The sequence below is a fragment of the Chaetura pelagica genome, unplaced genomic scaffold (assembly GCF_000747805.2).
Source record: "Chaetura pelagica isolate M959 unplaced genomic scaffold, ChaPel_1.0 scaffold346, whole genome shotgun sequence".
Classification (NCBI taxonomy): Eukaryota; Metazoa; Chordata; class Aves; order Apodiformes; family Apodidae; genus Chaetura; species Chaetura pelagica.
This window is the reverse complement of record NW_009953797.1, coordinates 1,849,744-1,864,399: the sequence shown is the minus strand read 5'-3', so window position 1 is coordinate 1,864,399 and position 14,656 is coordinate 1,849,744. Positions and strand designations below refer to the sequence as shown.

General features: G+C 38.6%; 1 protein-coding gene across 1 annotated transcript in view; it reads left to right on the top strand.

The window, feature by feature from the left end:
• The window catches only part of GRID1 (glutamate receptor, ionotropic, delta 1), a 536,004-nt gene that overhangs the window by 225,450 nt on the left and 295,898 nt on the right, over window positions 1–14,656 (top strand). The window contains exon 3 of the mRNA XM_010001117.1: window positions 2,138–2,422. Within this exon, the coding sequence (XP_009999419.1) occupies window positions 2,138–2,422 (285 nt within the window). The remainder of the gene's footprint in view (window positions 1–2,137; window positions 2,423–14,656) is intronic.

Genomic DNA, 14,656 nt, shown 5'->3' with positions numbered 1-14,656 from the left:
TCTGTCTGCTTTGCAAGTAAATTGTTACTCCTACAGACCTGTGTGATTTGCTTCTCTCACCCTTGGTGACAGCAAAGCTTGCTGGTTGGCGATCTCTGCAAGGGTTTATAGCTTCAGCTCTCCTGTTCTCTATATCTATTCCCACTTCTGTTCCTTCCCCTACTGTGACTAAATAAATTACCTGTATGACATGTTCAGTATTCTCTGGCAAGAAGCCTGGGAAATCAAATCTGTTCCCGAACCTCGGTATCCCATTTGGCAAATGTAATGCCTCCCTGCTGTTAAATCAGGTCAGCTCTCAGAAAAAAAACAAAGAACAATTTCATATAACTATAATCAACACAGAGTAAATTTAGATAATGCAGTTGACATATATTTATTGTAAAGACCATCAAAGAAAGAATTTTAAAAGCACTTTGTCTTTCTCTGTTGCATTAGGATAAATGTTGAATGTTCTGTGCATAGAGAAGATAAAACATTTTCTTTGTTGTCCCATATCAAAGTAAGTATATTTCTTTTCAGTCTGGTATAAAATATTTGAAATGGTTCATTGGTTGCACTAGAAATGATTTTATGAATTTAATTACTGTGGCTTTGTGTAATTAATGTAAATCTATAATTAACTGTTAATTGCTATTAATTATTTGTAACATGTCCCGTCCCATTGACCTTTTCACCTCTGAAAGTGGAGATTTACTTAAAAGTGTTTAGAGGAGGAAAATTAAAACCTCTCAATATGTGATCTTCGTTTCCTCTCTTCCCCTCAGCCCATTTCCAGGGGGCGAGGGCAGGGCCGGTACCCAGGTGGCAGCCCCTCCTGCCTGCCCAGCAGCCCCGTGGCAGCTGTGGCGTGTGGCCAGCCTGCTCCTTGGCACACAGAGGCACTTGCCTTGGTCAGGGGCAGCACCTCTCTTCTCCAGCTGGAAGCTGAATTTCCTGCTCAGCTACTCGGCATGTCCCGAAGGGGCTCTGAATTGGGCCTCAGAGGCAGGAGCAGCGAGTTGGTGTAGGGCGCAGCCATGGCCGCCTCCCGTCTGGCTTTATGACAGCAGGGCTCTGCGCTGGGGAAGCAGAGGGGCTGGCTTCCTTTGGGCAGCTGGGTGCTCACAGCATGAAACAGCTTTGGAACCCTGAGCTTGCCCGCAGCCCTCTTCAAGGGAGAAGAGAAGCAGGAAGCTCTGCTGCCCCTGGGCACCCTCAGGGCTGGTGCCGCGCGCCTGTGAGTGCTCACAGTGTTGAGCTCCCGGGCGCCATCTTGGCTGCTGCGTGTTCAGGAGCGCTTGTAGGAGCTGGCACCAATGCCACCTCATGAACAGTCTTACCACCACTGACTAAAAAGCTGTGGATTTGTAGCAGGGGCCTTGGCTGGAAACGTTTCTCTAACCCACTGCCTACCTGAAGGAGTCCAGGTAAGAGTGAGCTGCATGGGAAAGTGCCAGGTGCCCTGAGCAGGACAGGCCTGCCCGGCTTGTGTTTCAAACGCACCTAAGGCTTCATTCTCAAAAGCAGATGGGCTCGAATATATATGCTGTGCTTCTAAATGGTATGTGCTTTTCCAGATCTTTTTGAAGAAAATGACAGTGTTATTAATAATGGTTTAGTCATTAATGAACTGCCTTTGTTCTAATGAGTGTCTTTGTTGTTTCTTTGTTGCTCTGAGATGCATATTTGTTAATCGATTTAGAAACACTCCAAAACTCTGATGTATAAGACAAATCCTTGAATGTGAAATTGTTCTTTATTGTCTGAAGTCTTCATTTAATGTGCACAACAAAGGTTCTGAGGTGAAAGCAGTGAAGTGGGTTTTAATAGACATGAGTTTATTTCCTGCTTCCACCAGGAATGACCTAGTAGCAGGGGCTGTAATCCCCATCCACATCACCTGCTCTCTGAAGAAATAACAGTAGTAATGTTATCAACTTTGTCTGATCAGTACAGATTGCAGATACTGTCTCTTCCTGTAAAGGTACAGGACCTATCTCTGAAAGACTTCAATTGATACTGTGATAGAAATAATTTCAGCTCTGAGTTAGTAGCAAGGGAGGGCAAGGCCTGTCTTGTTCTCTCTTAGCATCTAGGTTGGTCAAAGGATTTGCTGAGCTTGTTCTAACCCTGCCTCATTTTTTGTCTTCTCCAGCCTGTGACCTGATGACCCTGGGGATCCTAGCCTTAGTGACATCCACTGGTTGTGCCTCAGCCAACGCCCTGCAGTCCCTGACAGATGCTATGCACATCCCACACCTTTTTGTCCAGCGCAACACGGGAGGTTCCCCACGCACTGCCTGCCACCTGAACCCCAGCCTGGAGGAGGAGGAGTACACACTGGCTGCCCGGCCGCCCGTCCGCCTCAATGATGTCATGCTGAAACTGGTCACTGAGCTGCGGTGGCAGAAGTTCATCGTGTTTTATGACAGTGATTATGGTAAGCAAAGTGGAGATTTTCAGAAAATACTAGATTTATTTATTTATTTATTTTTAAACTGGGAAATGAGGATGAAAATATAGAGAGAGGGAGGGCATATAACTTGCTGGGTTCTTCACAGACATTGGGGAGAGAGTTTCAAGTGGACACAGGCCTTTGTTTTGAAGGAATGGTTGCTGTGCAAACTAGCTCTCAGTCAAGCAGCAAAGTTGCTTAGCAACACCTACCAAGACAGCCAAAGTTTGAATAATCTCGTACTTCTTCAGTAAAAGATTAATGAAGTGCTGATACTGATTGGCAGGGGTCACATAGCTGCGCAAGGAAGTTCAACACAGCCTCTGCCCATTCCCAGAGAATATTTTCTATCAAAATTGAGTACTGGTCCGTTTAAAAATTAATTTTCACAACAACTATTGCCGTTTCTTTTTTTCACATGCTTCTTCACACTATTCTCCATTTGGACTAAGTTAGCATTTTCACTACATCTGATGCATCTCCATCAGCAAAATTTGTATTTTGAGCTGAAACTTAAGGAAAAGGAATCTCTGCCCAAGGAAATGTAATACCTTACGATGGGTGTAAAGAAGCAATGAAAAAATAAATCACTCAGAGTGGAAGAGAACTGTGTGCATAATTTTTTTTTTATTACTTCTTTTTCCCCCTCTGCTCAACTGGTAGGAATACTGTTCCATATGTTTAACTCTTGGTATTTTCAGCACTCTCATCTTAAGATAGAGGGTCTGTAATGGGGAAAGCAAAGTTTCTACAGTATGTTTTAAAACACTGCAAATGCTTTTGATTTTAAAACGTGATGCATACTAAGAACAGAATACAAAGAAAGGAAAATAAGGTTAAATTGCAGTTGGAAAAAACTATCTTTTATGTATCTGAGCATGTAGTTTAGATTTTACACATAGTTTCCACATCTGAAAAACAGATTTTTCTTTGCATTCCCCCAAAATATCATGACAGATTTTCAGTGGTGAATCAGAGAGAAAGAAAATCTTTGGTTTCAAAGTTGGGCTACTCCTGGGTTACAAAACCCAAATCAAAAACCCTATGCAAAGAGTCCTGGGCTTGAATGAGTTCTAACAATCTTGGTTTTAGTTTTCTGTTCTCAGTTGCTGATGTCACTGCTGTCAGCAGGCAGAATGAAGGTGATTTTAAGTGGGGGATCAACTAGGCTTTTAACATACTTTTAAATAAATTGAATTATTTTCAGCATGAGGAGGTTACTGTGATACTTCTGGAGTTGATCCATAGGCTCAAAGATCTAGCAACTCCATAAATAAACTGTCATGTAATTACTGGTGTATGTAAATGCTTGACCAGTGAATGCTTTGAAAGAAAACCCCACACTTTATGTGGTAGGTGTTCTTTTGGTGGCCTTCTGGTAGTGATGAGAAAGCTGCTATATAGATGAGAATTGGGCTTTAAAAGATAGAATTGATCTAACAGTTATTTCCAAGAATGTAAACCAGTACCTGAAAAGAATGTCATACAAACATCCTTTTATATTATTTTGTTTCTCTGCTCGTGGTCTGTAGCTTTAACATTACTAAATTCTTGAGTGAGGGATCTTCAAAGGGTGCAGTTTTAACCCCGAGAATCCTGGCCCTGGTAACACTGCAAATGTTCTGTGTACAAACTACTGTCACCCATTTTCCCTGGCAGCAGAGCTGGTTACTGAACTGTGTTATCACTTGTTCCAGTAGTAGATCCATGTTTCTTTGTCTCTCTCTGGGAAGGGTTAGCATCCTAGTACGAAGTCCTGAAACCCTTGTTCACAAACTCTATAAATTCAGTTTGTGATCAAATTTATTTTTTTCTGTTTATCACAGACTGACCTTCAGTCTTTACCAGTAAGACAGACACTAGGAGGGGATGGAAAATTGCCATAGGCATTCTGCTCTTTCCAGTGGAGAGCATGTTGCATATTGCAGCTGCTCATGTGTTGTTTCCTCTCCTTTCCTCTCTGATATGACAACCATCTTGTACTAATTCCACCAGAATAATTTTTTTCTTAAGAATTTTGTGGGAGGCTTTTCTGTGAAGAAGCCCAAATGGCCCTTGCCAACTCTGGGCAGACATCAGGTAATAGGGGATAAATAACCTAGTTCCCAGGATGTTGCATGCTGAGATCAAGAACAGCAGCCTGGCTCCCCAGCATGCTCATTGCGTTCATTAGTGAGCTTCAGCAGAGCCATGCTTGTGCACCTTAAGCAACATGTCCTCACCCAGTGTGCAGGAGTTTACTGCTGGCCATGAGGAGGGAGGTCACTTGAAGAACACATGTTTATGATTATGGACAGTTTCCAGCACTGGGCTTCTGTGATTTACTGTGATAAATGGTCCTTCTCTACCTGCTCTCTAGAAGTTACACTATTCCCTCAGTAATGTTTTAATTTGTCCATCTGCCAATCTCTAAAAACCAGCCAATTCCTTGCTGTCCTCCTTGTGGAAATACGTTGGGTTTTCTATAGAGAAAGTAACATTGCATTATTTAAATAATTTCCATGTTTATAGTAATGCTTTGCTATACTCAAGCTGAAAATTATTTACCTCGTAAGTTACTTGTCCCTTATCAAACATACATTTTAGTTTATAATTTCTATACTGGCTCAATTAAGAAAAAGTAACAGACTTGGCAATCAGAAACATGGGGTCGCCACTGAACAGCTTAACAAGCCCCTTAATATTGTTGTGCTTACTATAATATATGCCTTGTTTTACACTGAAGCTACAAATAGGAATCTGTATGCACAGTTTCAGTGAAAGAATGTAGTCCTTTCTTAGTCTGTAGGCCTTAAATTCAGTAATAAAAAATGGAGAGAATTCATAGGGAAGATGTAGAAGTTTTAGAGAAAAAGACTGCTAAATGGAAATGGTAGAAGCAGGGTACAAACTGTAGCATTCCACCTAATCTGAACCTAGCTTTCAGATGTTGTCACTTGTGGAAAAAATGGATAATAGCAAGAAATGAGCAATAGTTGTGGAGAACTGACCTTTGAAAGAACTCAGACTTGATGATTGCAGCATTCCAACTCTTCTCAAAGATACACTGTGCTCCTACTGAGCAGCACCAATGGGGGCAAGGTCTGTTGATACATATGTGTACAGTTGACCTGTATTTCAATAAGCAAAGATAAAGGTCCATATATATACTGTGTGTTCATGGCTCAGCCCTTGCTTTTTTACTTCTCATTTATGATTTGTGCATAATTTCAGAAGATGCATGAGAATCTCCTCCCCGTTGATCACAACTGGAGCTGTCTGCTAATGGAACTGCTGCTTGATATGAAAGTGATGGCTAGGCACTATAGCAGTTCATGACAGTCATAGCTATCACAAGACAAGTCTCCTCTCTTGCTGATGGTTTGTAGAGCTGTTGGAACTCAAGGCCAGAATGAGTCAGTCTGAGCTTGCTCTCTCTGTCCCTGTTGTTGTTTGCCATGTAGTAGCCCCTTTCCCATCTGTGAAACGGGAGGTAAATCTTTCAGTGTAGTTGAACTGGTGTTTGAAATTTCTCTAGGCAGCAGAATTAAGTGGCACATTCAGGAATAAGGCAATTCCAGTAAGACCTGAAGGGTCCATGGACATGTTAAATGTATTATTTTACTTGAAACTTTTTTATGAAAATCCCATGCTCAACCATAGTATTTGACAATAATTATCTGGGGAAAAAAAAAAATTAATTGAGCTTAAGTTTGTCAATGGCTGTGGGATGCTGCTCTGTGGAACTAGGTCTACCCACCTGTTGAGTAGAATGAGCTACAAAATCAGATCTGTTGTGTCATCCTAAAAAGCTTTAACTGTGCTGATCAGTTTGGTTATTCCTCTATTAGAGTATCTTATGTGTCTCTACATATATTGCTGCATTTCTGTGTAAAGGCCTGCAGGGAAGTTAATTTTGCTGACCTCCTGGATGTTAGAAGCATCAGTAATCAACTTTTCTGACACAAAAAGTGGTAGCATGGCAAGTTTCACAAAGAATCCTACCAAGCTCTAAAATTATTATAGGTTAAAAGCAGTGGGTGCTGCCCATAGAAAGAAGAAATTGGGTAATAAACAGTTGAAAGTGTGCTTCTAGGATGAACAAATAAATCTATAGTTAGAGGAAGGATTTGAGAAGCATTTAAAAAGGATTTTGGAACTGATATCTGAAAATGAAACAATGAAGAATACCAAGTCATATTTCTGAAGAGAAATGTGAGTAATAGCTATGTTTTCATTGCATTAATCTTACTACTGAAAACCACTATGTGTCTATGGTGATATCCCATATTACAAAATGTAAGACAAAACATGGTTGTTTTTTTATTGCTCTGTTTTGTGAATGAAAATTGTATTAGACCCATGAAAGGGAGCTGTAATATAATATTAACTTTTGGTGTCAATAAGGACACCTTATTGCCTGACAAAGGAAAGTGTTGCACAGAAGTTTTATGTAAGAAGAATTCTGAATTTTTTTAAGAACTTTTGACATTTCAAATCTATGGAGCTTTGCTCCTACAGTAAAAAAACCACAAGAACACAATTTATTGATGGTTGTTTTTTTTATTTAAGATTAGAAGTATATTTTTTCAGTATGATCATTAATGCCACATTAATTTTGAATACTTCTTGCAAAATCCTGCAATCTAGGAAGAATTTAGTCTTCAATGTGATGAGTTTTCTGTTAATTTTGCTTCCTAAAGCAAGTTTATAGTAGTTTTATTTCTGTCCCCTGCCTATCAAGGGACACACCTTTGATTGTATATCACAGGATTTATGCTATCAATAGTTTTATGACAAGGTATTGATGCTGCAGTGGTCTCTTCTGCTGTAAAGGACCCTTTGTGCAGGCTATTACTTGTACATTTATTTAATTTGCAAAGGAATATAGTAATGACAGTTAAGAAACTCATGCTTTTACACAATCTGTGTGTAACTGCAAATCAATTGTGATGTGAAGCATTGGCTGTCACAACAAAAGCAAAATAGAACATTTGCTCATAAGCTGCTTTCGTCTTACTTGTTTTACTTTGTCTTTAAGGTTTCTTTTATTCTTGTCAGTATAACATAAGTTATCTTCTGCTTCCTGCATCATTATTTCAGTTGTCAAACAACCACTTCTGCATTACTAGGGCTGCCATATTTCTCTACTGGCTTTTCCAGTGAGTGTGCCTTTTTTAATGCAAATACAGGGAATGTGGTGGTTGAAGTGTTGAACCTGTGGCATGTGCGTAAGGATGTGCCTGTTCAGCCAATCTGCTACTATCAGAAAGTGTTAGACTTTTTCTGTATGTGCTGTGTGGTTGACTTTGCATGTGTTAGTAGTAATACCTAGGTTTTTCAGTAGTTTGGAGCATCACAGGTGGAACTGTTTCAGAGAAGCTTGAATTGCTGTGTTTGAATAGTAAAATGTGTAGAAATTAAGCAGGCAGTCACAGAGAAACATAACTTCTTTACAGTTATCAGTCTGTAATAGCAATGACTTACAGAGGGAATCCTGGGACATCTTTGTCATTGGTGCTACTGTAAAAGATGGTAAAGAGAGGAACAGACTGAAGCACTTTTTCCTCCAACAAGGAATAGAATCCTCTGAGCATTTATTCTATGCAGATTCTGCACCACATAGTTATTCATCATACTGGATGTCTAGTCTCCAGGCAAATACAAAATCTTCAATTTCTACCTAGAAAAAATGAAGGCTTTCCAGTGAAAAGAGTGTGTGTCATAACACAACATATCTCATAACATCATTGTGGCTACAGAGAGCAAAGAAAGAAAGAATTCAACCAAGTTCTTCAAGTCCCACAGGAAGTTTCTGATGCCTTGGGGTAGAGGAAAACAAAGTGACCTTTTGACTTTTACATTGAATTTGATCTGGAAGCTGTTGAAGAAATGGCGGTGTGTGTTCTCATACTTATCCTTGAATCACTTTTCTGACTGTAGCAGCACTTAAATTAATTGGCCTACTTAAATTAAGCAGAGATTTTCGTCTTTTTTTTAATAGTATTTTTTTATTTAGTAATGTATTGCAGTATATAACACTAAATGTAATTAAAGGAAGTCAATTACCCTTCAAATCATTACTTATAAATTCATTTTAGTACTTTGATTTCTAACGTATTTGAGTAAGTGTGCTAAGAGCAGAAGTAAGACTTTCTTCTTTCTAATTGCTGCGGAATTCCTAGCATGGCATGGGAGCAGTGGGCACAGGTTGCTTCCCATGAAAGCTATTCACTAAATACTTTAAGGCTGATGTCTGATGTGATATGCAAAAAAATCTTTATTTTGAATGAGTGCTATCATAGCCTGCTTGGAAATTCAGTGGTAGAAGGAACCAGTCAGGGACCTCAGGACAAACACTTGGGGCAGTTTCAGGTGGCTAGTCTTACTCATAAATTCAAAGCAAGTTGTTGCAAGCCGGTACTGGGGGGCTACCAGCCGTGTGTACTTAGACATGCATGGCTTAAGTTAATAAAATAACTTAAAAATAGAAGGCTTGCATTCTTTACTAAAAATACTAATTTAAAAAAATCAGTTTGTGTTTTAAAAGACCTCAGAAGTATGTAAGTGGAGGGAATGCTTATGAAAAAAATAAATGAAAGGCTTTATTAGAAACAGTTTTCTTCCAATTTTTCAGCTCAGTCATCTGGTCAAAGTGATTAATCTGGTCAAAGTCATCTGGTCAAAGTGATTAATCTAATCTGATCTTAATTTTGCCTTCTTTACTGTCTTTTTTACAACTCATTGTAACATTTTAGTGAACATTCTTCAGGTTCAACTTTGCAGAAACTGGCGACTATTGGTAACTTTTTTCCCCTTTACATTCTGAAAGAGAGAAATATTTTGTAATACAGCACATGCTTTCTAAAGACAGCGTGAAATTCAGCAGCCTGGAACCAGAGGGTGCAAGTTAGTTCATTTTTAGCAGACAGGTCTTTGAAAATTGTAGATGTAATCTGCAGAAGGTTCTAAGTTCTTGGATGGCAGTTTGAATCTCTTGATTCAAGCCATGGCATAAGGTTAAACTGTTCGGGCATGTGCAAATGACAAGGAAAAATGTAAGGATGATGTGGTGTACTTGAACAGGGAATCTGAGGAACTAATTCCAGAAGGGACTTTCTTTAGTTCACATTTATTAGGCAGTGCATGTTATACATGCATAGCTGGAAATTGAACAGCAGGAGAGCAGCCTGTCCTGGAGGACTGTGTGTAGGGCTTCAGGCAGTAAATCTGAGACAGATATTCAGGTATCTCAATATGCAATGAAATTTGTTAAGTACCTAGTCTCTACTTTCTTTCATGAAAAATGGTAGGGGAGGAGGAAAGAATACACATATATTTATGTATGGATTTCAAGGTGGTAAAGGAGTGTGTGTATACGTACATGCATGTGTACATGGATGTGTGCAAATATGTACATGAGTTCTTATATGGCATCAAGGAAACCTGCTTCTTTCCTGCCTTAGCCTAGTCCCTTCTCTGATGTCACCCTGGGCAGGACTTCTTTGGCTTCCTTCCTGGATGGAATTGGTTTCTTCTTTGTTTTAACCAATTAAAAGTTGGCATGGCTTTCCCACCACTGCTTTGTGTCTTCCTTATTGGGATGGAAGTACTATTCCTTCTCCTTTTCACACTTCTTGTATTGACATAAAGTGATTTGTTTATTTATTTTTCTTACATCTAAGCTTTTTTTGTGTGTTTGCTGGCTGTCTTCAGCACTCTTTCTATAGGCTGGGGCTAGTGCTTTGATCAGGGCTACTCCTTTTGTCTGCTGATCGATGGCAAACAGTGAATGATTTTACTCTGAAGGATTCTTTTTGTTTCTTCTCAGCTTGTAAAGCATGGTGACTGAGTACATTAAAAAAGTGATAATATTATTAGTCATTATCTTCATAGAAGGGATTAATCTTGAGGACCACAATAAATGTAAAATTCCTGAAGTCTTTTTAGAGGAAAAGTATGGTAGGGAATGTAATTTTTATAGAGCCCTGAGAGTCAAAATAGTTTTATATATATCCTGTGGCTATTAACAAATATGTGCCATTTGCCACTCCTGCATAATATTCACACACTTGTGATACATTTGTAAAGTTGTAGAATAGTGCATTTGTGTACATATAAAGTAGCAAAATTATTAGACAGAACCAGCCTTTTGTTCAACCTGTGGGACATGGAAAGATCTGATTTTTATTTTTTTTCTGGATAAACAAGTTAAAACTGTAAATACTGCCGTCATCTTTGTGGCATATGAAATAAGTATCATTCATGCAGTAAACACAGGGGCCATTCTAGTAACCCTCATGGAAATGTAAGATAATCTTTGATTTTTTAACAACATGCAAGAAAGCAAGATACTTTTAGCTGAAAAAAAGGAGCAAGGATCAAGAAAGGTGTGCAAGGATCAAGAAAGGTAAGCAAAGCTTGATGACTTTTCAGTTGGAGGTGAATGCAGATAAAGATAAGTTATGTAGTCTGTCTAGGAGGTTATTAAATCAGGAAATGGTAGAAAATAAAGAAATGTGAAGTCCTGTTAGTGAAAAACTCTTGGAATTCAGACTGTACAACTTTTCATCTTGATGCTCCCTCTTTTCAGGAAGTAGTTGGTGTGAAACTGGGGAGACCTACTCAACCATTTGGATCTCAAAGCACTTAGAGTTGTGTGGGGTCAGAGCAGAACACCAAGTTGTACACTCTGTCAATACTGGAGTAATCTGTATTATACACTTCCTTTATGACTTTACATGAAGCTATCAATTTAGTGAGGTAATTTTTTCATAGCACCTGAGCAATTTACAGTTGAATGCATCATTCTCCAAGATAAGGTATCTGTGCTTGTTCCATTCTATAAAGATAGTAGAGACATGGGCTGTATTGGACGGTGAAGATATTTGTGTGACTATAAACTAGACAGCTTATCTTGATTTTTATAGGCCTCTGAAATCTGCTTTTTATGTCTAGCTTTCTACATCTGTGCAAGATTCCCTTCCTGGACAGAGGTGTACAAAGGTGACAGAGTTTTACTCTTCCCTGAATTGTGCTGTGCAAGCCTTTTGTGCCTTTTACATTTACATTTTGCTGTATTTAATGTTTAGATCTGTTGCTTTGGGAGTTATTTTAAGAGTTACTTAATCATTTTAGAAGCAAATGCATCATTAGACTGTGAAGCATTAAATAAAAAGTGGGGAGAAAAAGGCTTTTCAGTTTGGATTATTCAGAGTCAGAGCTCATTACTAGGGATGTAATGTGGATGTCTGGTTTCCATTGGAGAGTGATTTAGTATTCATGTTATTATAGCATTTGTTTAAATTGAAATAATGCATTATTTATTTATTTTTTACAAATTGAGTAATTAGGATTAGCCTGATTACTGGGGAACACTGAGTCCTACAGAGATCCTTTTAATACTGGATATTTTGTTTTCACATTGCTCTATTTAGTAATGAAGACCTGAATAGGCTGTTTCTAACAAAAGCATATGGGAGACTCATGGAATCAAGGAAAAGAGGAAAACTGAGTGGAGATATCCCTAGCAATAATTTCATTGATGATTCCTTGTGATAGGAGAGCTCTGAATGGAAACATAGCCACTGTAACACTATGTGGAGGTAGTAGTTCATCAATTTGGAAGGCTTTACAGGGTCAGGAACTATTGATGGTCCCCATTTCCCAGCAGTCTATCTCAACCATCAGTAAGAATTGAACATTTGGCTGGATTAATCTTCAGCTGTCGCATAGCAGACTTGGAAGGGAATTCAGGATAGTAATTCAGGTCTGGTATGTATTATGGCTGGCTTGAGTTTCACTTCCAATGTGATCATGATTTCCTCTGTTCTGCCTCTGGGTATCCTTTGCTTATGTCATCAGCAAAATATCTTCCTGGGAAAACACCCATCTGGAGTGAGGAAAATAGAGGAACTATGCCATGGAAGAACAGTTGTTCTGTTTATACCAAATGACCAAGAATATTTCCATCCCTGAAATACAAAATGCCTTCCTTGCATAAAAGACCATAACCCAGTGATCTCATTTCTTCTCCTGAGAGATTTTGAAAGTAATTTTGTTTTGGCCAACTGATAATAATATTTGATGTCACCACTAACAGGAATTTAGATAAATCTTTTATTCTAAAAGCCTTATTATAACATCAAGGGAACTCTGTTAAGAAAATAATAATCCATTAACTGGAACCAACACTTCTCTGTAATCATCTTTATCCTTCAAATGACACAATCCTTATAGGAAGGAACTGTCTTTCTTCCATTTATTTTTGTCGGTAGGAACATGAATCCCTCTGGCTGTGGAAGAATAATTAAAGGTCAGTTTTTGGCATTGTATTCATAAGTCAGTGCAGCCTGAGCACCAACACCCAGTGGATACCCCACCAGGCACTTGTAGTGTAATAGAAATCCTGTTGGCTGAAGGAACAGCAGTCAGCTTTAATTCTGAGTGAAGATCTTCCCTGTTGCTCTGCATTAATCTATTACAATTAACTTGTACAGAAGTATGTCTTATATTACATATACTTATCCATTTTTATTTTAAAAGTAAATAAGGAATTTGAACCACAGGTATCTGACTCCAAATGACAGTTCAGATGCCCAAAGTGTGCTCTCCCTTTAGCAAGCAATATTTCGTGATACATGCTGTCCCTGCTGTACAAACTACAACCTCTGAGAGTCTTTGTGATGCTTTATATCTTTTATTGTCTCCTGTCTTGTGCAGCCACTTAAGTCTGAACAATCAAGTGAAACAATATATTACGGTATTAAAACAGGAATAACAGGGCAGCCTTGCAGTGGGAAGAGTGAGAGGAAAAGAGAAAGATTATAAATGTTCTATTTTTTGACCAATTAGTGGGGTTGACTGAGCACTGATGAAAGTTACATTTAAGTTTTCTTTCATATCCTGCTTACACCATTAGAAAGGAACACATTTCTAAATCTTGGTAGCAGAAGGGGTTGGAACCCAAAGACAAGTGAATTTGGAAAGTGCAGGCACCCTCTCAGTAACCATGAACTGACTGTAGGGAGACATTACATTGGAGTGTTGGCTGTGATGCCACTGGGGGGTGGAAATGTGTTTTGCTGGAGTCTCAGACCATCCTCTTCCTGTTTGGATTAATATAATTCAGTTAGTTCACTTTGTATCTGGTTTAATTGGTACTGTGCAAAAGTAATAGAAAATTAGCTAATTATAAAAACCTGAAATCTTGAATGTTTTGTGGTTATGCCAGAGAACACCACATTCAGACCCTCTTCAGTCAGTTGCAACAAAAAATCATTTGACGGTTTATTAGCAATCTGATTGAAACAAGTTCTTATTAGACTTAAGTGGCAAGAGGAAATTATGGAGTTAGCAGAGAGATTTGTCTGCTTCCCCTTATGGGCTTAGCTTACATAAGTGAAGGCGACAGAAGGACTTAACTACACTAACTCAAACTTTGTTGCAGTACATTAAAAAAATATAGTGTAAAAATTAACCTTTATTTTAGGGGGGAAGGAGAGAAGGAAGTTTGTTTTGTAGACTGAGATTTATTTTCTTCTTGAAGTTAAAGAATCAGGAAAGGATTGATTAATAAAAAATAAAGATGAAAACTTTGTAACCTCTTTTTTTTCTCTAATTATGCAAGAGCTAATGTACCAGTGTAGCTCTAAATAAGCAAACAGTCTGCTTGAAATCCAGATATAAATGAGGGATCACGAAGGATTGGAGAATGTATAGCCTAGCTAAAATACTAGAAATTACTAGAGTTCAAATCCTGCAGCAGAAGGATCTGCTGCATGATGTGAGGAAACATCTGGGTTAGGGACTTTTAAGCAATAGAACCTGATAGAATCAATGCCAGGAGGCCCAGGAAAAAGTATTTGCTCCTATCCTGCAAAATGCATGTGTATTTTAAGTTCTCTGTCTTCAGACTAAAGAGGGATCATAAAGGCAAAAATAACCTCAAATTGAGACACATATAAGTGTTTGTTGACTGACCTATCTTACATGTCTGCAAGAATTGAGTTCAGTTCAACTGAGTTCAGTTTGTGTTGAATTTTACTTGGTTCCTGGAAAAATAGTTTTTGTGATTACACTCTGCGTGTGTGAGGTCATCTGTCAATATGCTCATGTCTGCAACAATTTTGAACTTGTTGACCAAATTCAATCCAATTTAACATGGCAGAGGCCTCAGGCCTTTTTGTATACGTTCTGAAAAATGATGTGGTCATAGCAAGAGAGAAGTCCAGATTCCTG